We start from the raw sequence: 24718 nt of genomic DNA, 5'->3' as shown, positions 1-24718 counted from the left end.
GCTGGAATGTAAATTTTGGAAATGCATTCACTAACCTTGGCTACATGCAGGATTATCCTTATGTCTATCCAGTTCTTGGCATTGACCTCCAAGCCCCTGCACCACTGTTTCCTGGTCACACTTGGATATAGAGCATCTCTCCTCATCTCCTCACCAAGACCTCTGGTGCCGCTTACTGAATCTATGCTATCTCCAATGCTGCACCATTCAATGTCAGCGAAACGTATGCAAGGTACTATACATCCTGAAATTCTTGTTCTTCACAGACATCCATGAAAATGAAACAGCACCCCAAGGAATGAGTGACATTAAACCCCCCACTCCCTCCTTCTTATGCACAAGCAGCAGCAAAGCAGCGACCACCCCCACCCCTACTTACTTTCACAAAATGATATTCCCCAAGTTTATTTCCCAACAGAATACTCATTGGCGCTTCTAACCACATTGAACCTTCTCTCTAAAATTTACAGACCAGCTTTAACTGGTGCTAGACTCTATAATGGACTCGGACGAAACATTCAGTAGCGTTTGCACTAACACTCTGCTACATTCAATGCAAGAAGTAGTTTTCACAGTTAGATATCAAAATTAGCCTTCTGCAAACTAACTGAGAATAACTGAATGCAAGACCACATACAAAATGTATACTATTAGGAAGTTAAAGAAACCCATGCACATAATAAAGAACACATTAAAAAAAAGACATATGCTGGCAGAAATATTACTTGTTGGCAATATGTTTGTCAAACAGAAGGATCATTTATGATCAATGTCATATGTTAAATTTTGCTTGCCTTCTCACAATAAAAATACTTTGTGCAAGGCATTGGCCCCATAATGTTATTTCCCATCAGACAGCATTGGGACACATATAAAGTGCAATAAATACTGTCTGTTTATCAGTTTGAAAATAAGAACAAAATAATTAATCACACCCTTCCTGTGCTTTGTAGATATATCACAGAAATTAGGTTGTTGTAAATTATTGTTATTTTTATTCCTCACACAGAGTTCAGGAAACAATATGTAAACAGTTTCAGTCCATGAGAAGATACCCAAACTTGATTTCTTGGTGAAAACACAATAAATGACCTGTGTATGGCACCGCCAAGTTTGTGGTTGAGATAATTCTGTATATCGCTTATAGTGCAGAAATTATTTAAACCAATTCCTATAGCCTCCAGCAACTTCACATTCTTTCCTTCTGCAAATCTTCTGTTATGTGGTTCTGTTAGACCATTTCCTTTTCACTTTCCCATTGTCACTGGCTTCTGTGTGTCAATCCCATTCTTCATTGGGTGCCTCCTTCCATCCCTATCACCTCTCAGCTTCTTATTTTTCTTTTCCTAGCAGTGTTTCTATATCACTTTGACATGTATAGCTTGATCTAAGCATTCTATTTCTAATCCATGCCCTTCTTAAATCCAGATCGGTTCTCAGCTGTGCACAATGCTCTCACGTCTGCTTCTTTACATCATGTAAATTCATCCCTTGTTGGTTAACCCATAATACTGCATAGAAATTTATTTTTAACCTTCAGTTCTGTTGACTACAATGGAAATGCATTTCAGAGGGGATGCACAACCTGATAATATCAGTATAGAACAGATTCAGCACACCTAATCAAGAATAAATATCCAGGTAGTAATATTTAGTTGTGCATTATACATTCAGTTAGACTATGCAAAGAAAAACTAGTGTCTGCATTTGCTGTGCAATCTCCATTTATTCTTAAAGGAATTTCGTGATGTTGTACAAAATAGGCTAGCTTATTTTGTTTTCATATTACCAAGATGCGTTGGTCTGTCTCATGGCAAAACCTAAGGGCCTTGACAACGGATATTTCTTCTTTCTGCTTCCCTTGCCCTTATCACCTTATCAGGAATTGGAGTCAGTCTCAGTGGGAAGGCCTAGATCAGCAGACTGTTTGGCAGTGTCTTACTGATCCCGTTCAATCTTTACATATAACACTAATATATCATAATGTTTGTCTTCACACAATTTTTTTCCCTGTAGATAGTCTGCTCCAAGACATGCTAAAACAATTTCTAATCTAGCATGCTGTCAGCATAAAATACTTTGTTTCTTAACAGTACTGGAATTTGCCTTTTGCAGTTGCTTTAATCTAATTAATTTCTTTTTGAACACAGAAAGCAGGTATTTTATTACACAACATGCTTATGTAAAGAGGTCTAAATGCTGTTTGTTGTTTAATGATTACAAACAAGCGAGATACCTACAAGCTTCAGATATGGCAATATTACAGACCAGATTTTTCTGTTCAGATTTTAAGATATAAACAATCCGGGTTTCTTGTTCGACAAATTCTTCCACGTATCATCCCTGTGAAAGTGGCTTCCTTCACCACGGCTGACTGGGCCTTCAGCATCAGGAGGGAAAAACAGTGATCAGGTTTCAAGAGGTGATGTACTCTCACAGTCAAAGCAAGATTTCTTCTTACTCGTATTGGCTGGTAGATTATTTTCTCTGAAACACAATAACATTATTCCAATGAATACCATCATGTGCGAAATAAATTGTTCCAATAACTGTTTTCTTTGTGAACTAAAAAGCCTTGTAACTAATTCTAAATAAATCACGCAGGATTAACTTTGAGTGTGGCTAGCATGTGAATGAGATGGATTGCATAGACACATCTGAGAGGAAAGTAGACGAGGGAGGAAGGGATATGCTGATGAAGAAAGGTAAAAGGAGAAACAAGTAGCACTCACTATGTTGTTCAAATGGCAATTGTTTTGCTTGGTATTTGTTACAGAACTTTGTAACAATTGGTAATCCAAACCACCAGTTTGAAAAGATATCTCAGTAAATGATTCAAAGAGAATTGGAACCATCTCCGTTAGGTCTCTATCTCTATTATGTTCAAAGTAAATTCATTGTCATAGTGTCACCATATACAACCCTGAAATTCATTTTCTTGTGGGCTACTCAACGAATCTATAGAATAGTAACTACAGCAGGATCAGTGAAAGCAATAAATATTGAGAACGCGAGATAATGAGATAAAAAGTCCTTAAAGTGAGATCATTGGTTGTGGGAACATTTCAATGATGGGGTAAGTGTGTGTAGTTACCCCTTTTATTCAAGAACTTGGTGGTTGAGGAGTAGTAACTGTTCTTGAACCTAGTAGTGGGAATACTGAGGTTCTTGTACCTTCTACCTGATGGCAGCAGTGAGAAGAGAGCATGGCCTGGGTGGTGGGGATCTCTGACGATGGATACTGCTTTCCAGTGACAGCATTTCATGTAGATGTGCTCATTGGTAGGGAGGGCTTTACCCTTTATGTACCGGGCCGAAACCACTACCTCTTATCGGATTTTCCTTTCAAAGGCATTGGTGTTTCCATACCATGCTGAAAAAGTTATTTCCAGAATAATTATCAACTATCAGAAGATTTATGCATCAATTAATTTTTAAAGCTTTATTTAGCAAGAATTCCTAAATGATCCAAAATGGCCCCTGTAAGTAGAACTAAAATATCAAGGACCAATGGATATCTTCTGGAACTGGTGCTGAAGAAAGGACTCAGCCCAATGCATCAACTGTTTATTCAAACGGCCTGACCTGCTGAGTTCCTTCAGCACTGGCTTGTGCTGTCCTAGAAATTACTTTTGGTTAAACATTTGTCGATAGTGTTTAGATATGATGAAATTAAAATAATCTCTTACAAAGGTATAAATGGAACAACATCTTGGCTTGAAATATTTCCAGAAAACCGAAACAACCGTATTACTTTTTCTTGCATATGTCTATGGTTAGTACAAACCACAGGCTTTCAAATTATTTCTTAATGAAATAAATAATTCAAGAAAATAATTCACAAGTTCTTGCATGGCTATTTTTAAGCAGTTTTGCCTAAACTCACTGTTCGAGCTGGCAATTATATTATTTGTAAATTATTTGAACTCTTGGGCTCAATGATGTTAGCTTACATCCAGCGGAATCCACTGTTCAGCGAAGGTTTTGCAAAGTTGAATAAGGCCAGCATTAAAGTAATCTTCACAGTCAAAGAAAACTTGATTGACACTGTCAAATGCTGTTTTGGAACCCTCGCTACATAATTTAGATTCATAGAATCACAGAGTCATAGAAAAGTGCATCATAAAAAAGGATCTTCAACCCATCTAGTCCATGTTAATTCATGTAAACTGCCTAATCCCATCAACCTGCATCCAGACCATTCCCCTCCATAGCCCAGCCATTCTTGTACCTATCCAAACCTCTTAACTTGGAAATCAATCTCATATGGACCACATTGTGACAGCTCACTCCACACTCTCATGGCCCTCTGAGTGAAGAGGTTTTTCCCTTATCTTCCCCTTAAACATTTCACCTTTCACCCTTAACCCATGACCTCTAGTTGTAGTCCCACCCAATCTCAGTGGGAAAAGCCTATATTTAGCGTGTCGATATCTTTCATAATTTTGTATACCACTATCAAATCTTCCCTCTATCTTCTACATTCCAAGGAATAAAGTCCTAATCTATTCAATCTTTCTTTATATCTCAGGTCCCCCAGTCCAGGCAACAAATTTTCACCGTACTGTTTCAGCCTTATTTACATCTTTGCAGCAGGTCAGTGGCCACAACTGCACCCAATACTGCAAGTTAGGCCTCACCAACATCTTATACAACTTCAACATAACATCCCATATCTTGTACTCAGTACTTTGATTTATGGAGGGCAATGTGCCATAAGCTTTCTGTATGACCCCATCTACCTGAGACACCACTTTCAATGATTTAAGATCATGTATTCCCAGATCCCTTTCTTCTACCACACTCCTCAGTGCCCTACTGTTCGCTGTGTATGACCTACCCAGGTTGTTCATACCAAATTGCAAAACCTCACACTTGTCTGCATTAAATTCCATCTGCTATTTTTTTAGGCCATTTTTCAGCTGGTGCAGATCCTGCTGGATCAAGGAAGACAGTCTTCCTTGCTGTCCACTGCACTCCCTGTTCTGGAGTCATCTACAGATTTGCTGATCCAGTTAACCACATTATCATCGGGATCATTATTATAGATGACAAACAACAACAGACCAGCACTGATCCCTGCAGCATGCAGGCCAGTCAGAAAGGCAGTCATCTACTACCAGTCTCTGGTTTCTCCCACAAAGCAAATGTCTAATCCAATTTACTATCTCATCTTGAATGCCAAGCAACTGAACCTTCTTGTCCAACCTTCCTTGTGGGACCTTGTCAAATGCCTTGCCTTCATTAACTTTCCTGGTAAATTCCTCAAAATACTCTGCAAGATTAGTTAGACACAACCTACCATGCACAAATCCATGCTGACTATCCCTAATCTGTCCATGTCCACCCAAATAGTTTTATATCCAGTCTCTTAGTATACCTTCCAATAACTTTTCCACTATAGATGTCAGGCTTATCAGCTTATAAATTCCTAGTTTATATTTAGAGCCTTTCTTAAGCAGGGAAAGAATATTAGCAATCATCCAATCGTATGGTACCTCATTTGTCACTAAAGATGGTTTAGGTATCTCTGCTAGGGCTCCTGCAATTTCTACACTTGCCTCCCAAGGTCCAAGGGAACACCTTGTTAGTCCCTGGGGATTTATCCACACTAATTTACCTCAAGACAGCAAACAACTCCTCAGCTCCTCCTCTGTAATCTGCATGACCTCGCTGCTGCTTTGCCTCACTTCCATCTCCCAAGTAAATACAAATGCAAAAAATCTATTTAAGATCTCCCCCTAAAGCACACACAAAATGCTGGAGGAACAGCATTACAGAGAGGAGGTGCAGCGGCTAACAGACTGGTGCAGAGCCAACAACCTGTCTCTGAATGTGAACGAAACAAAAGAGATGATTGTTGACTTCAGGAGGGCATGGAGTGACCACTCCCCGCTGACCATCAACAGCTCCTTGGTAGAGATCATTAAGAGCACCAACTTCCTTGGTGTTCACGTGGTGGAGAGTCTCACCTGGTCCCTCAACACCAGCTCCATAGCAAAGAAAGCCCAGCAGCATCTCTACTTTCTGCGAAGGCTGAGGAAAGTCCATCTCCCACCCCCCATCCTCATCACATTCTACAGGGGTTGTATTGAGAGCATCCTGAGCAACTGCATCACTGCCTGGTTCGGAAATTGCACCATCTCGGATCGCAAGACCCTGCAGCGGATAGTGAGGTCAGCTGAGAAGATCATCAGGGTCTCTCTTCCTGCCATCACGGACATTTACACTACACGCTGCATCCACAAAGCAAACAGCATTATGAAGGACCCCACACACCCCTTATACAAACTCTTCTCCCTCCTGCTGTCTGGGAAAAGGCTCCGAAGCATTCGGGCTCTCACGACCAGACTATGTAACAGTTTCTTCCCCCAAGCTATCAGACTCCTCAATACCCAGTGCCTGGCCTGACACCTTGCACTATTGGCCTGTTCATTATTTATTGTAATGCCTGCACCGTTTTGTGCTCTTTATGCAGTCCTGTGTAGGTCTGTAGTCTAATGTAGATGTTGTGTGTTTTTTTATCTCTGTGTTGTTTTTTTACATAGTTTAGCCTAGTTTTTTTAATGTGTCATGTAACACCATGGTCCTGAAAAACATTTTACTATGTACTGTACCAGCAGTTATGGTCGAAATGTCAATAAAAGTGACATGACTTGACTTGAACTCAGCAGGCCAGGCAGCACCCAGGAAAAGAATACAGTCGACGCTTTAGACCAAAAACCTTCAGCAGTTCTGCAAAGTCTCTTCCAGGGATGCCTACCCTGAAGAAGTTTAAATCTTCCCTGCATCTGCAGATTTTCTCTTGTTTGTGATAAGATCTCCCCTATCTCTTTCGTCTCCATGCATAGATTACCGTTCTGATCGTCTAGAGGACCATTTTTTGCTCCTTGTAATCCTTTTGCACTAACATATCTGTAGAATCCCTTTAATTTGTTTGCTAGGGCATCCTCATGCCTTCTTTTAGCCCTCCTGCTTTCTTTCTTAAGGGTTCTCTTAAGTACCTCATTTGTTCCTGCCTGTCTATATCTGCTATACACCACCTTTTTTCTTAACAAGTGCCTCAATATCACTTGAAAACCAAGGTTCTTTACCTTTTATTCTGACAGGCACATACAAGATCTGTACTCTCAAAATTTCACTTTTTGAAGGCCAAGAACTTCTTTGCCAGAAAATAATCTGTCTCAATCCACACTTGCCAAATCCTTCCTGATACCATCTCAACAGGCCTTTTTCCAATTACAATCTCCAAACGCAGACCATAACTATATTTTTCCATATTTACGTTGAAACTAATGGCAATATGATTGCTAGATGAAAAGTGTGCCCCTACACAAACTTCTGTCACCTGCTCTGACTCCTTCCCTATCACAGGTCAGGTACCGCACACTGTCTCAATGCGACTTCTATGTCCTGATGAAGGAAACTTTCCTGAACACATTTCACAAACTCTGTCTGATCTAGTCCTTTCAATATTGGAGTCCCAGTCAATATGTGGATGTTAAAATTATCTACAATAACAACCTTATGTTTCTTGTAACAGTCTGCAATCTCCCTACAAATTTATTCCTCTAATTCCTGTGGACTATTGGGGGGTCGGGGGGTCTACAATTATAACCCTGTTAAAATGGTTATCCTTTTCTTATTCTTCAGTTCTAATCATAAAGCCTCACTATTTAAGTTCTCTAGTCTGCCCTGACTGAATAGTGCCATGACATTTTCCTCGACTAGTAACAACACCCCTTCCCCTTTAATCCCTCCTGCCCTGTTGCACCTAAAATAAAGAAACCCCAGAAAACTGAGCTGCCAGTCCTGCCCCTCCTGCAGCTAAGTCTCATTAGTGGCTACAATACTATAATTCCATGTATTAATCCATGTCCTAAGCTCACCTGCCTTTCCTACAGTACATCTTGCATTAAATATATGTAACACAGAACATTAGTAGCACCATACTCAATCTGTTAATTCTTCACTTTGGCTGAGGTCTTAATAACATTTGCCTCCACAACATCTTCACTATCTGTTCTGGGATCCTGGTTCAACATCCCCCTGCAACTCTAATTTAACCTCTCACCCCCATACAGCACTAGCATACCTTCTTGCTATGACATCTTCCCCTTCCAGTTCAGGTACAAGCCGTATCTTCTGTACAGGCCCCACCTTCCCTGAAAGAGAGCCAAATGATCCAAAAATCTTATGCCCTGCCTCCAACCCTATCCTGAGCTACATGTTGAACTGTATCATCTCCCAGTTTCTGACCTCATTAGAATGTGGCACAGGGAGCAATCCAGAGGTCACAACCCTGGAGGCCCTGTCCTTTAACTTAGTACCTGACTCACTTTGCAGAAACTCCTACCTCCTACCACAGGTATCTTCCTACCTATGACTTTGGAACTGTCAAGGACCACGACTTCTTGGTGTTCACCCTCCCATTTAAAAATGCTGAGAACTTGATCTGAGATGTCCTGGATCCCGGCACCCAGGAGGCAACATTCCATCTGGAAATCTTATTCCTGTCCACAGAACCTCCTTTATGTTCCCCTTATTAATGAATCCACTGTCACCACAGCTCATCTTTTCTGCTTCCTGCCCTTCTGAGTCACATATTCAGTGTCAGAGATCTGACTACTGTGATATTCTTCTGCTAGGTTAATCCCCCCAGCAGTATCTAAAGTGTTATACCTGTTGTTGAGGGAGATGGCCACAGAGGTATTCTGCTTTGGCTATTCAACTCCTTTCTCCTTCCTAACTCTCACACAGTCGCCTTGGGTTATATTACTTCTCTATATGTCTGGTCTATCACACCCGCAGCATCCCGAATCATCCAGAGTTCATCCAGTTCCAGCTTCAACTCCTTAATGATAAGTGTTAGAAGCTGCAGCTTCTTGCAGGTGTAGTCATCAGGGACACTGGCCGTCTCCTTGCCTTCCCACATCTGCAAGAGGAGCATTCAACTATGCTGCCTTGCATCCCTACTGCCCTAACTCTGCAAATATTTAGAATAAATAATATATTAATTTCTCAGATATATATTATACTTTGTAATTTCCCCAGTTCATTTATTATAAATACATATACAATAAATAAACTGTGGAAAGAAATCCGCTTACAGCTTTTTCATCTTCTCTCACACAAGTCTCTCCTCATTGAAGGTTTAAGGAGCTAACGCCTCAACCACTCTATCACTGTCCACTCCAACAATGACTGCTCTGCAACCCCGCATTATTTTAAACTCGTTCTTACAATCGCTGATTGGCTGCTGCTCAGAACACCAAACTGCTGTCAATTGATGCCTTATGTAGTCAGTCGGCAGAACTAACTGTGTGCAAATGTTCTTTCTAAAAAAAAAAGCCCATTTTGCTTTTTAAAGATATCAGTAGCCAGGAGGCATAGATTTATGTTAACTGGTCAAAAGATCAGAAGGGATTGTGAAAACTCATTTCACTTAGCAAGTGGTGGATGCGTGGAACTCAATGCCTGAGAGGGCAGTGAAAGAAAAAAAGTCAAATTAAAAATTGAGACAATTAAAGGGTCACAAGAATGGACCAAAAATGAAAAAAAAACATTTTTGCCTTCTTGCTTGGTTGTATTACAAAAATACTACCTCATGATTTTATTAATGTTGAATACACCCAGAGGAGATGTGAGTTGTTTCATTTTGGGAGATAAGTGTAAAGGGCAAGTACACAATAAATATCAGGACAGCATTAATGCACAAAGGAATTTTGGGGGCCCCAAGGCCATAGTTCCCCAAAAGTGGCTTTCCTTTATTAACTGAGGCACTGAATTCAAGAATCAAGAAGTTGTGTAGTAGCTTCATAAAACTCTGGTTACTGCATTTGGAGTATTGCTTACAGCTATGGTTGTCCCATTATAAGGATGTGAAAACCTTGGACAGGATGCAGAAAAGAATTGCCTAGATTAAAATATATGTTGTATAGGGAGAGGTTGCAAAGAATCCTCTGGACTGTTGGAAATGAATGGGAAATTTACAAAATTATGAGAGGTGTAGATGAGAATCCAGTGTCTTTTTCCAGAGGTAGAAATAGAGAATTCTGTTCCTGAACCTGGTGGTGTAGGTCCGGAGGCTCCTAGACCTTCTTTCAGATGGCAGTGGCGAGAAGGGAGCAAGACCTGGGTGGTGAATGCTGCTTTCCTGCAACAGCACTTGTTACCATCTTTGATTCAGCCAATGACAGTGGTGTTGTCAGCAAACATAAATATGAAATTGGAGCTGTGGGTAACCTCACAGCCATAGTGTACTCAGTGGTTGGGAGAATGTTCATATGATGCATTGGGCCATATCCATTACATTTTCCATTGAAGGGCATTGTGCTCCCACACTAAGCCCTGATGCAAACAATCAATGATCTCCACCACGCATCTGGCAGAATTTTGTCAAGTTTTAGATGTTATGCCGAATTTCTCATACTTCTAAGGAAGTAGAGGTGTGTTTTCTTCATAATTGCACATACGTGCTGGACCCAGGACAGATCCTCTGAAATGATAACACAGAGAAAGATAAGGTTGCTGATCCTCTCCACCGCTGATCCCCTGATGTGGATTGGCTAATGGACCTCCATTTTCCTCCTCCTGTAGTCAATAATCAGCTCCTTGGTCTTGCTGACGTTGTTACAGGGGCTAAGCAAACCTATAATGCTCCTGTGCTGGTAGAGACTGTGGAAGCACTGTTGTTGCCAATCCGAACTGACTGGAAAGATCCAATTGCACAAGGAGGTATTGAGGCCAAGGTCTTGAAGCTTACTGATTAGTTCTGAGGGGGTGATAGTGTTGAATGCCAGGCTGTAGTCAACGAAGAGCGTCTTTGCTGTCCCGATATCCAGGGATGAATGAAGAGCCAATGAACTGCCATCTGCTCTGGATCTGTTGCTCCAGCAGGGAAATTGAAGCAGATCCAAGTCGCTTCTCATGGAGGAATTGATATGTTTCATCGCCATCCTCTCAAAGCACTTCCTCACAGTGAATGTACTGTAAGTGCTACTGGGCAATAGTCATTGAGGCAGGTTACCGTGTATGATTGAAGCCTACTTGAAGCAGGCGAGTACCTCAGACTGCCAAAGCGAGAAGTCAAAGATATCACTGAACACTCCACCTAGTTGATCAGCACAGTTCTTAGTACTTGGCAAGATACCCCATCTAGGCTGGATTCTTTCCATGTGTTCACCCTCCCGAAGGATGCTCTCACATCAGCCTCAAAAACTGAAATCACAGGGTCATCAGGGGCTGTGGGATTTCCTGAAGGTTTCTTCATGTTGTGATTGTCAAAGCAAGCACAGAAGGCATTGAGATCATCTGGGAATGAAATGTTTTGTCAGTTATGTCATTTGGTTTCACAACGGCCCTGTTGAGAATCCCCCGGTTTGGTCCAGAATTGCCACTTCACACGTGAGACGGCTTTCTGGAAATCATAACTAGGCCTCTTTTACCTTAACTGGTCGCCAGACCTGAATGCCATTGAGCTGGACCTCAGAAGATTGTGGATCGCATGGTTAATCTGGAGCTTCTGGTCATGGAAGGCAGATTGATTTTGTGGAGATACACTTGACAATGACAGCTTTAGTAAAGTCTGTAACAGCTGTGGTGTATTCATTCAGATCCTCAGATGAGTCCATGAACATGGCCCAGTCCAACGACTCGAAGCAATCCTGCGGCTGCTCCTCTGACTCCTGCAACCATCTCTTTGCTGCTCTTATCCCTGGAGCCGTGCTCTTTAGCCTCTGCCTGTATCCAGGAAGGATAAGGACAGCCAAGTGACCAGATTTTCTGAAATGCAGTCTAGACATGGAACAGTAAGCGTCCCTATTCATAGTATAGCAGTGATGTAGTGTGTTTGGACATCTGGTGCTGCAGATTATATGCTGATGGTAATTGGGCAGAAATTTAATCTTTGGGATAAGCCTCCCGTGAAGGACCTTATCAAACACCTTGTAAAATCCATGTAAACAACATCCAAGGCTACATCTTCATCAATCGCTCTCACCACCACATCAAAAACTCAATGAACTTAATAAGACATGACACAAAGCTTTGCAGGCTCTCCCAATGCTCATAAATCTGTCACAGCCACAGAATCTCCTGTATGTTCCCCTAACCGTCAAGTCTCCTATCACTATCAGTCTGCCTGACTTTATTACCCTTCCCTGCCGAGCCCCAGAGCAGGATGCAGTGTTACAGGCCTGGTCGCTGCTGCTGTGCCCTGGCATGTCATCAGCCCCTCCAGCAGAACCCTGCGCTGACAGCTTGCCCGCCTTACTTCTCCCGGTGCTCTCCCATCTAGTACCTGAAAGCCTGCTGGCTGGGTGTGACCGCCTCTGTTAAAGTCCCATCTGCGAGATTGTCAGCCTCCTGGATGGTGGTCAGTCCATCCAGCTCCAGCTCCAGTTTCCTGATCTCGTCAGTTAGGAGCTGAAGTCGGGTGCACTATCCGCAATGTGATCATCAGGGCAACTGTTAGGCACCCTGAAATCCCACATCTTACAAGAAGAGCATTCCACTGCTCCAATTACCGATTAAAATGAAACCCATTAATTAAGAACTATCATGAATCAAGAATTAGGGACTTACAGACAACAAAAAGAAGTTGACCTGCCTTCTCACTGAAACCTTTGAGTTTCACTCTCACTTCTTATTTACTTACCCAGCTCCTTCTTGCCTCACTCATTATACATTTGGCTCTAACTTCTCAAACCTAGGTTCTACAATCAAAAACGCGCGATAACAAATGAGCCAAAAGCATCCTTAGCCCCTGCCTGTCCTTGCTGAATCCTGTTAAGTCAAAGCCTCCTACTCTAACACTGGCAGACTCCAACAATGTCAAGCAATAGTTTGACGCATCCTTATAAACCTAAGATGTGTCATTTTATTAGAAGGATATATGTAACATTCTGTACTTCCACGTCTGGCACAGCTTTGTGGGCTGAAGGGCCTATATTATGCTGTAGGTTTTCTACGTTTCTACGTTTCCAATCTACGTAGGTCACTCGGTCCCATTTTGTTCATTGTTTGTTGAATGAATTGCCACCACTTCCTGTTGTCAAACAATTCTATCAAGTTTCAACATCTTCACTGCCAATTTCCATCCTGTTTTCATTCACCTAGTCAGTCTATGATTCGTTCTCTCCATGTTAGGAGAAAGGTTAGAACATCCAAAAATAGATGCAGAATAAGGGCATTTGACCCTTCCCAACTGCTCCATAATTCAATAAGATTACCTCTGATCTTTTACCTCAGTGTTGCCTTCCTGCACTAACTTTTTAGCCCTTTGATCTCTGTCTTAAATATGTCTTGTCTGTCTCTCAATTGAAGACTGTCTGAATGGTCAAATAAACCACATTTACTCATTCTTCTTATCTACTCTCTTAGTTACAATCTCAAAAAACTGACAAATATGTCATACATATTTCTCTTACACAAATCTATACTGGCATTGTTCATTCCTTTTATTAATTTAAGTGCACTGGTACAGATTTGTTAATTATAAATTCTAGCATTTTCCCTACTACCAAGCTAACTGCTCTGGAACATCCCATTTTCTCTCTTCCACTATTCTTAATTAGCAGGTAGTGATTTTTACACCTTCCAATTTATGCAAAACATTCCCAAATCTGTGGAATGTCAACAAATACATCTGCCATCTCTTCTTGGTGTGCAGGTCATCAGATCTGACTATTTTTAGGCTTTCAATCTATTAAATTTTCTAATACTACTTCTTGTACCATTAGTATATTCTTTAGCTCTTCATTATATCTATTGTTCTCCACATTTTCTGGATGAATGTTTGTTTAATTTCTCAGTCATTATTTCCTTTCCCAATATATTATGTTTCTGCATTCTCAGTTTGCAAGGGATTCTCTTTTTGCTGATACTATTTTTTACATATATAAGTATGCTTTATAGACCTCTTAATGTTTCTTGCAAGATAGCTTATTGTTAAATTTGATTTTCTCTCAACTTTTTGTTGGTGCTTTGTTGCATTCTGAAATTTTCTTAATCCTTGGGCTTACAACTTTTTTGTGTGTTTCATTTTAGAGTTTTTATTTGCTTGATATTCTTTTTATTTTCTCTTGCTTCTGGACCACTTCTTTTATTCTACAAAGGAATATATATTTAGTATGAAATATTGTATTAATAATTTGAATATTAGTCTAGCCTTTTAATGTAGCTTCCCAATCTACCACAATCAATTTACACAACATGGTGGCCATTACACAATAGTGGCCATTGATTAGATTTTAGATTCTGTTTTGGAATTAACTAAATCACTTTCAATCTTTATACACACATTCTTCCACATGCCTTTTAAGATACACAATACTAATTAATCCTTTATCATTATACAGTTTAAAAAATAGCCTGATCACTTGTTTCTTCCTCAAAGTACTGACCCTGAAGCCATTCCATAAATTTGTTTTCTGCGTGATTATTGCTAATTTACCCACTCTATACATAGGTTAATAGAACTCACTACATTAGTTTCACCTTTGTTACATATATGTTTAACTTATTTGTTTTTTTTGTACCTAGCACAGCAACCCAATTTCAATCTTGACTTCTCATTCTGTCCAAGTTTACAACTGCATGGGTTTCCTCCATCTGTTCTAATTTACCTTCCACAATGCAAAAATATGCAGTAGGTAAGATAAGTGGCCACTATTGATTGTCCCTTAATAGTAGCATCTGGAGAGTGTAGAAGGGGAGAACAGGTCACAGTGGACAATTAGTTGAGGAATTGGCCAGCTTAAACCTTACGGGCAGAAATTGATTTGGAGGGCTGAAATAGCTCACTTCAAAGTTGTAAGGAAGATAATGTGAACTACTGTATGCCACTCATTACCACTACTGTCTAAGTGCTTACGTACAACTCTCTCCATTATTTTATACCCCCGGTATTTTTTTAGCTGCAATCAAACTGATCATGCTCCATTTTTTCCATTGTATTGTCTTTTATATATGCTTGAATATGGGGGATGTATAAACAACAACACAAAAGCTACTTCTGTTTCCATTTTCCACATCTCTTCTAATATATTTAATTCCTAAAATTGGTTATTTTGCAACCATGTTTCTGTAACAGTTGCTGGATTGTACAAGTTATTTCTATGTGTGCTATTAATTCATTTATTTTGTCTTTTTATCTGCTTTGTCTTGATATCTTATTTTGTTTACTCCATTCTTGTATATCCATTCTGCTTTTGTTCACGCAGTCTGAAAGACATCTGCTGGACAAGTACAATGAATCTTCCAGCCAACTCCTGGTTTTCCATGATGGGTTGATATGTAGTTATTCCTTACTGTCCCTCTGGACTGACTAGTTCTGCAGTACTTAATCTAAAAGGTGTTACAGCCACCTGGAATAAAGTGTGCAAATAATCACCATCTCCATGATACTATGCAATGTTGACATTTTGAATTCAATCTCCAATGTGAGCTGAAGTTCCCCATGCTGCAGAGATTTACTACAAATGTCATTGCCATAGATGAGAATGGTTTTCTTCAGCTCCAACTAAATGCAGCAGTCACACAGCATCTGCTCTGCCATGTCTGTTCATCTGCAATTAATGCAAAATGGCTTGGCACGTCAAGAAACTTGTGTGTTGTGGATAGAGCTCAGCACATCAGGGGAACCATCCTCCCCTCCCTAAATCCAGCATAATCAGAGACCCTTGCCACCCTGAATATATTTTCTTCTCCTCTCTCCCAAGAGAAGGAGAAGCATAAGCCTAAGAGCATATACCACCAGGCTCAAGGATAGTTTCTATACCACTGTTATCAGACAATTGAATGAACCTCTTGTATGATAAGGTGGACTCCCGATCTCACAATCTACCTCATTATAAGTGCATAAGGCCGTAAGGCATAGAAGCAGAATTAAACCATCTGGCCCATCAAGTCTGCTCTGCCAATAAATCATGGCTGACCCCTTTTTCCCCTCTTCAGCTCCACTCCCTGTCCATCTCCTCATGACCCTTGATGTCATGTTCAAGCAAGAGCCAATCAATCTCTGCCTTAAGTACACCCAATGTCCTGGCCTCCAGAGCTGCATGTGGTAACAAATTCACCACCCTCTGGCTAAAGAGGTTTCTCCACATCTCTGTTGTAAATGGATGTCCTTCTATCCTGAGGCTGTGCCCTCTTGTCCTAGACTCCCCCACCATGGGGAACATCCTTTCAACATTCAAATGATTTTAATGAGATCCCCCTCATCCTTCTAAATTCCAGCAAGTACAGGCCCAGAGTCATCAAATATTCTGTGTATGATAACCCTTTCATTCCCAGAATCATCTTGTGAACCTCCTTGGAATCCTCTTGAAGGCTAGCATGTCTTTTCTTAGATGAGGAGCCCCGAGATGTTCACAGTACTCAATGTGAGGCTTACAGTTTTATGGTAGATTTTGCACTTTATTCTGCATTGTTAACATTTTACCTTATTCTAGCTCAATGCTCTGTGTCCTGTTTTGCTCTGCATGAACAATATGCAGGCAAACTTTTCACTATATTTTTGTACATTTGGCAATAATGAACCAATATTAATAATGCCAAAACAAGTGGGGCGGTGCCTTTTCTTGACCTATTGTCTTTTATTATCCAATTTGACCGACTTCAACCAGCTCCACATGGTCGGCTACATGTTTACCACTTTATACAACTTGTTCACTTTTGCAAATAAAAACTAAAAAATTAATAAAATCTAGTAGATAAATAAAACAAATAAATATCGTAAATGAAATCACCCTCTTGCTCTATGATGCTTACCTTCAGTAGACACTGCACTCACTGGCACACTGATTCATAGACTGAGATCCCAAATGTACTAATATTGCAAATAATTCCATTTAGTCTGAAGGTGTGACCATGACCACTTTAGTTTACCATCCTATTTCTACTTTAACCCATCTTAGTCTTCTTACTTTGAAGAAGTAAGGTTAAGAAACCTTTTATCTCCTGATTAGGCACATTACAGCCTTCTTGACTCAGCAAAGAATCAAATTTTTATTTCAAATTACTGGTGTTTAATCTTTTTCTCGCCTCTTCCAGTAATTTGAGATTTTATTCGTCTCTTTGAATTTAATCTTCCTGCAGGCATACATTATATGATTTACCAGCTTCTTTCAGCGGAATCCACTTCCATGATTGTTATTCCATTCTCCTACTGCCTCTCCGTCCATTTTGCTTATTCTATATCCATCCTGCGAACACTCACCATCACCTCTGCCCTAACTTCCCCCATTCTTTTCTGTAACTCAAAACATTTTTTGTCTCTTAAGTTTTCTTTGATTTAAGGTCATTAATTGGAAGCATTTCCCCTCCACAAATGCTGAATATTTCCGGTAGTTTTGCTTCACTTCACCACTTGAATTAAAGTTAAATCTCATAATCACAAATCCTGATTTGCAACGATAAATAATTGGTCCCTAAAAGAGCAATTAATTTAAAATACTGTTATTCACTCCCTGCATATTTTCATAATGCATGAAAACACATTGATAACAAACTATTACAAATCATAATAAAATTACCCTTATTCACTCTATCAGCTCTCATTTTCCAAGACAATACTCATATGGGTTGGCCTTCTTCCCCCCATTTTCATGCAAATAAATATTTTGAAAAGACAGACATCTTTTTGCCATGACCTTTCAACTACTTTACAGATGGATGGAGTTCTATAAAAGAGGTGACTTTACTAAAATACAGACCATTAGATTCTAATGCAAATTCACTTTTATTATCCCCATCACTTTGAAACTATCATGTCAGATCTTCTCAATTGAACAAGTGTTCATCTCTTCAAATTTCATTTATCATTTATTTGTGGCATTTGCCTCTCAATTATGTACATATCTGACTTGAAATATGAGCTAAAGTTACGGATAAATAGAATCTCTCAAAATTCATCATAAAAACAAATATTGCCTTTGATTCTTAATCTTATTCTGACATTCACACATTCCCAGCAGTCCGCATTTCTGTCCTGCTGTTAATTTAATTATTTGATTCTATTACAATACACCAGATAGACTACAGTCAGCATGCACCAGTGACTAATAGTATATTGAGATCAAATTTTGAAAACAATTAAAAATGCACATTAAAATACAAATTAAGACCATGTGTGCCATTTACTTACACAACTTCAATCTTTTACTCAGTGAGTTGAACCCGTAATAGAAGTAGTCTGGAACAACTGTTAACCTTACTGACAGGACTAATTATAAGATGCAGCCATTGTTGTCAATACTAGCCATTTATTGCCCCTCCCTCAATGTTCTTGAATTGAAGACACAGGTAAGAGTTAATCACATTGCTACAGGTTTGGAGCCACGTATGGAGCAGTACAACAATCCAATACTTTCTTGGAAACGATTGAAAAGAACATTCTTGTTTGTGATTCACAAACTCTCAGATTTAATTAATTGATTTGAACAGTTTGGTTTGAACCCATGACCCTCAGTCAATCATTCAGATGTCTGGCTGTTAGTCCCATGATTTAAACACTGTAGCACCTTACCCCTAGATTGTGTGATAAAATGCCATAAGCAATTAGAAGATTGAGACCGAGCCAAAGTTGGAGAATGGCCATTTCATGTATACTATGTCTTTATAACCTATGTAGTCAGAAGAAATAGCTGCTTAAAGATTGTTAAGTCATTTGAAGGAACAAAATCCAATTACACTATCAATGCATCAATAGATTTATGAACTGGATGAGTGCAGAAACAGAGCTGGAGTATCAGACCCTCAAACATAATGCACCACCTTAGTTAGATCATGACTGACCAGTATATCAGTTTTAATGACATAATTAGATAATCCTTAATAACTTTGCTGAATTAAAGTCTTTCAATCTAGAATTTAGAATTCACTAATGTTCTGGCTGCACAAACTTTTGCTAGTGAGATTTCCAGATTTCCTTCAAACTTTTTGCCTGGGACCAGAGATCCTGCTTTAATCCTGCTGTCTGTGTGAAATTTGCAAGATCTCCGGTCACTGTTAGATTTCCTCAGCAGGTCATTTGAAACTGCTTTTCACGTCTATGTGATTTTGGGCAAGTGTGTAAGTATGATTTTGCATGAATAGTTTCTGACATCAAACACTAAATTGATGAGTATGCTAATGCTGATCTAGAATTTCACAGTTGCAGAACTATGGTCTCCCCAGTTTTCTTACGTCTGTTCCTCTTACAAAAATGGAATATTTGCAAAGCAGCAAATTAACACCCAACCACATTACCCTTAATCATCAGAAGTGATGTAAGATTACTTGCCTGACTAACACATAGTTTGGGTTTCATTGTGGTAAGTAGAGATGAAATAGCAACACAGCCTTGGTCCAGACATGGAGCAGAGATTTGAATTCTCTGATGAGACATAAACTTTACAATTTGACATAAATGAATGTAAGCAAGCTTAGATGATACAGCTTCCTACTGCTTCATCTTAGTGATTAATTATACACGTGAAAAACTGAGGCCCTTGAAGAAATCCTGAGGAGATATTACCAAACACCTTCTGCCAACTTTGCAAATTACCTGTTATTGTTAAACTCGGTCTCCTCTTAACAATTTTCATAACTAATCTAATAAGTTGTCTCATGTCCTTTTTTGACTCCTAGTATTTTATATTGAAACTTAAGGACATTTGATAGTCCACATAAATAGCACCCATTAAATCTCCCTTATCTTTTGTGTTATTTAACTCCTCAAAAATGGCCAACTAGATTCTTTAGATATGTTATCTTCTACAAATTCATGGCAGCCATCTCTGATCAACTAATTTTCCCCAAAATACTTATTGTTTAAGAAATTAATTACAAATCTCCTAAACAGCCTGGCATAAAAAATTTACTTCATTTTGCCTCTAATTCTAATGCAGCAGAAACAATGTAATTGAAGGAAATGATGTTTATTGTCCATTATTAATTAAATAACCATAAAATTTCACTAAAGAGTAAAACTGACCATACATCTTCTTTACCTACACCTCATATGGAAAATCAAAAATTGATATTAACATACAGTACAAGAAAACCCTTGCCTGATTAGGTTCCATAAATTTTTGTTCCGATTTAGTTTCAAATTTTCTTATTTATTCAAGCATTATTAGAGGAAAAAAATCAGTCTTTTGGATATTTCAATGCAGATTAATTGAAATGATTTTGATGTCTTTGTAGTAGAATTTATGAATCTATACAGCAAACTCTCTAGGTATTAGGAATAAAAAAATATGTTTCCAACAGGTTGGCAAATAATTTGCTGTACTTCCATCCTTACAACGGTAGACTTACTCAATGATATAATGAACTAAAATTATTTTCAATATTTCATTTATAATCTATCACAGATAGATTTACCACTTCAAATGTCTACTAAGTATCACTGTACTCCATAATAGGTAAATCTTAAATATTTTCCCCTGTACTATTCCAAATTATTTTGCCAGAGTTTTGTTGATTGTGTTCTACTGTACCATTAGCTTTTTTTTTCTCAATAAGACCTTAGATTACCTTGGTTAAACAAGAATAAAACCACATTTCTTCCATGAGATTTTCAAATTTCCGTCTGTGCTGCTCATTAAATTTACTCTTCAACTATGTTTTTTTTAAAAGTCCAAAGACTGGTGCTTTATATTTAGGCTAAAGTCTGTTAAGAGTTTCTTATAGGTGGTGAGAAAAACACCACAGTTTTGCTCATGAATTAAGAGAAACTTTATAGACTAAGAATGAGAGAAAAATAAACAAAGGAATTAATCTTATTAAAGAATAGTTGAAACCCTTTCCTTTTAAATTACATGTTCAGCGTAATCTTAATTTTGATGCATGAATAACTGACTGCTGGAGTTTATAAGAAATAGATTAATTCATGAAGTAATAGTGTCGGGAGTCAATGATAACTGTAAACACAAATTAGATTGCTGTTAATTAACCCAAGTCACTATTCTATACTTACTAATAGCTTTGCTGTATTTGGTGAGTTACTTGATTTGGGAAAGGTAGTCCTGAGGTGAGATTTCTAGAACTGATTATTTTTCTAGTAGCTTTTGGCCATTTGTCAGTTAATCTGTTGATTTTAGTCTATATTTAGATATATGCTGGATTCATGAAATAGGTGACAATACATCTTCTTGGCACACCAACTTTAGATATGGATCAATTTGTTCTGCAGTTAAACTATTCTCTGGAATATGCAAAAATAGCATGTAATTTATCTTGTTTTATAAACCAAAAACAAAAATCATTATATTGTTTTACTGCTGAATGGAAAACTATTACTAATAACACAGCATTTCTGAATATTTATCAACATTCTGTTTGGACTCTCATGTAATTTTGGATACTCCACATAATTACAATTCAGTTTCATAAACTTATCTTGCTGTTTATTCAGTTCAGTCAGTTGTCAGTGAATTAACAAATCTTACTAGATAGCTCCAGGTTAGTTACTTCCTACTACTGCTCATTAAATATGTTTTAAAAGATGCTAAAGGTAAGTTGTTATTTTAAGTTTTCTCAGTTTGTTTACCTCTTTAATTGTTGTTGCAATCATTCAAAGTGTCTACACTTGGTGTTGCAATGGCTCATAAGAAGCTAGATAAACCAATTTACTAATGCATATTGTTCTAAAAAAAACTCCAATTGCTAAAAATTTTGGATTTATACTGTATATGGGAATACTGCAGGCATAAGAGATCATGCTAAATCTGGTGGAGAGACTGAATAGCTATGTGCCGTCCATAAAGTTTTTAGTTTTATTAACTGATAGGTCCTAATTACACTAGTCCCCTAATTACCCATAAAATCATCCCAAATTCCAATGCTGAAATTGGTAATGATTTGATTTCCTACTATTTAAGTGTCTCCCAAAACTGGCATTATTCCCTTTTGGTCAGAGCTTATTGTTTTCTTAACTCTTTATGTTGGTATATATTAATTATAAGTGGCAAAACTGGATGATCACAGCATCATGCTAAGTTATTTATTTCTAAAACAAACTGAGTATTTTAATTATGTTTGAATTATCCACTCTCATTTAGTGCAATTAAATTCTTGTAACTTAAAAGTATTTTAGCCAAAGTTTTATTGACATAAACATATTTATCCCGGAAATGAGAATTATACATCGTGTACTGGATGGAGATGGTCATATTCCCATATCGTGATTCCAAAACTATAATTTTACATTAAAGCTAGTTCGGCTCTATACCTGTCCCAGCAATGGAATAGGGATTGCAAATTATGAACATTTATGGACATACTTTTTCTTTCGCGTTAAAATAGCCTCGCGGGGAAATTGAATCCTACAGATTCAAATTGATTAAGTGGTCCTTCAGGAACAGTTATCCAAATGCATTGGACTGCAAAGTGTGCAATGTATACTCGAATGCCTGCAGGATATGATAGACATTGGTTGGGGGGAGAAGGGGTGCAGTGGGTGTCCGATCTCCGAGATGTAAGCCGCTCTTGCGCCCTTACCTAGTTGCAGTTACTGTTTGATCCGGAAATCTGGCTGAGAGTCATGGACTCGGTGTTCTGCTGGCTGCTGGTGGAAAGAGAGCGGCGGCAAGAGCGCTGGAAGCGGTGGCTTCTCCCGTGAAAGGAGCCAGTGCTGCTGAAACTCCGGTGCTGGTTCCCCAGGTACTCCTTATAGTTCTTGGTCAGCAGCGTGTAGAGGAACGGGTTGATGCAGCTGTTGCTGTAGGTCAAGCAGGTCATGAGGTAGTTGATGTGGATCTTTGTCTTCTGGATCAGGGAGAGAGGGGGCTGATAGTGGCCGATCATTTGCCACACCCAGAAGGGCAGGAAGCAAGCCCAGAAGACCAGGACGATGGCAAAGATCATGTAGAGGACCTTCTGGTTGGGCGAGCGCCTTGTTTGTTTATCATTGAAAGTGGTCACCTGGGACACCCAGTAAGTCCTGGCTAACCGAATATACAAATACGCAATGATGATCCCGGGAGCCAGGATGCTAGTGGTGAACAAGACGCTAAGGTAGATCCCATAGACATGCCTGCTCCAGGTGGAGGAGCAGATGTTTTTGCCTCGGGTCCGCATCAGCCTGATGGTAATGATCATCGGCAGTGCCAGCAGCAAGGACGCGAGCCAGATCACAACGGCAATGGCCTTCCTGTAACTTTTTGATCTCTTCACCGTGTCCAAGGGTTTCACCACGGCCAGGTAACGCTCCGTGCTCATCACGGTCAGCGTGAAGATGCTGGCATGCATGGTTAGAAAGTCCACGCTGAAGAGGATCCGGCAGCCGATGTCCCCGAAGTACCAACCTTTCAAGAAGTAAGTGGAGACGATGAAGGGGATGGTGGAGAGGTAGAGCAGGTCAGCCAGCGCCAGGTTGACGATGTAGATGTACATAGAGGCGGCCGACCTTATCGAGTGGAACATCACCACCAGAGTGTAGATGTTCCCCGTCACGCCGACGATGAACATGAGGGATAGGACGGTCCCAATGGAACAGATCACCACCAGCTCTTCCATTGAATCCGTTGCTGGCATCCGGTCAGTCGTTGACACGTTGGTGGAGTCGGTGCTATTGCTCCACTCGGGAGTCCCGGAGTCACTGGCCATCTCTGTAAAATTCCCCTCCACTCTAATCTCAGAAAATCACCTTAAACTCTTTCAAAGTTTCCTCTTTTGCGCAAAAAAAGTTATTTTTTCTCTCGATAAAGCAACATCGGATGAACCTTCAGTCAGATGCGAAGCTTCCTGCAGACTGGTCGTGAGCAGGGGTCATGGGTCCACGGAGACTTGGAGATGCTTCTCTGGGCTGTGTGGTTCTTTGGCCGAGGACCAATGAGTCAGCTACCCAGTGGAACAGGCACGGCTACCCGGTTGCTGGCTCCCACGGGCTGCCTGATGAGATTTCCCCCTTGCCCCGATGATCGCTTATTTATGTCGCCGATGACGCAGATTTTCGTTTCCCCTCTTTTCAAACGCCAACTATCAGAGCGGTGCTTTTCATTTGTTACTTGCGTTCGCTGTTTCCAGTCAATAGTAATCGAGAAGAAGCGGCAACGTGTGTGTATGGGCGTACCGCACGCACATTGCAGCTCCGTCTATTCCGACAGGAGATTTATACTGTAATGTGAAAAGCAGAAAGGAAATTCCAAGAAGGAAACTTGGAAATTCTTGCATATTACTCAAACCCGTTCAAGCATTTCCTATGCCTGATATATAATGCTATACCGCTGTTTTACCGTTATTTGGAGATATATTCTTTGGATCATAAATAAAATTCTGTGAAAGGAAATCGATATTCTGCCATCCTACGCAATACTACTTAATGTTCTTAACATAGTAGGTCTTTCTTGGAGATTACGCTGATGCTAACAATGATCTAATACTCTGATGTTGTTCGGGATTATGATTCTGTTGCATAGATTAATTGTTTCTCCAATACGGGCATCACTGGTCACAGACAGTTATAATACCAGTTTGTACATTCTCGTCCTCACTCCAACACGCAGCGCAATGTTTTAAAACAATTCCTGCAATTGATTTATTAATCATTCGACACAAAACGAAGTCCTATTGACATTTTGTGTATGCGCCGATTTTTCCAATTAATCTCTCTAAATCGCCCTTCATATCCAGGATTATTTTATAGTTATATTTGCTGATTATCAATGTGTGCGATTATAAATTTAACAAATTAACTGATCTGATTCCCAACCCCGTCCACGAAACTTGC

At 39.5% G+C, this 24718-nt stretch overlaps 1 protein-coding gene across 1 annotated transcript; it reads right to left on the bottom strand.

Annotated features, from left to right (window-relative positions):
* Window positions 1-433: 433 nt before the first annotated feature.
* Window positions 434-24014, bottom strand: LOC132380320 (urotensin-2 receptor-like). The gene is made up of 2 exons (XM_059949072.1): window positions 22489-24014; window positions 434-2487 (listed from the first exon to the last, which is right to left on the bottom strand). The coding sequence occupies exon 1, from the start codon at window positions 23593-23595 to the stop codon at window positions 22489-22491; it is 1107 nt and encodes a 368-aa protein (XP_059805055.1). The 5' UTR covers window positions 23596-24014; the 3' UTR covers window positions 434-2487.
* Window positions 24015-24718: the final 704 nt, after the last annotated feature.

The sequence above is a fragment of the Hypanus sabinus genome, chromosome 23 (genome assembly GCF_030144855.1).
Source record: "Hypanus sabinus isolate sHypSab1 chromosome 23, sHypSab1.hap1, whole genome shotgun sequence".
NCBI classification, from domain to species: domain Eukaryota; kingdom Metazoa; phylum Chordata; class Chondrichthyes; order Myliobatiformes; family Dasyatidae; genus Hypanus; species Hypanus sabinus.
Note: the sequence above shows the minus strand (reverse complement) of the source record. Positions and strands in the feature narration are given on the sequence as shown.

Coding starts and splice junctions, on each gene's coding strand:
- LOC132380320 (XM_059949072.1), bottom strand. CDS start 23,595: ATGGCCAGTGACTCCGGGACTCCCGAGTGGAGCAATAGCACCGACTCC.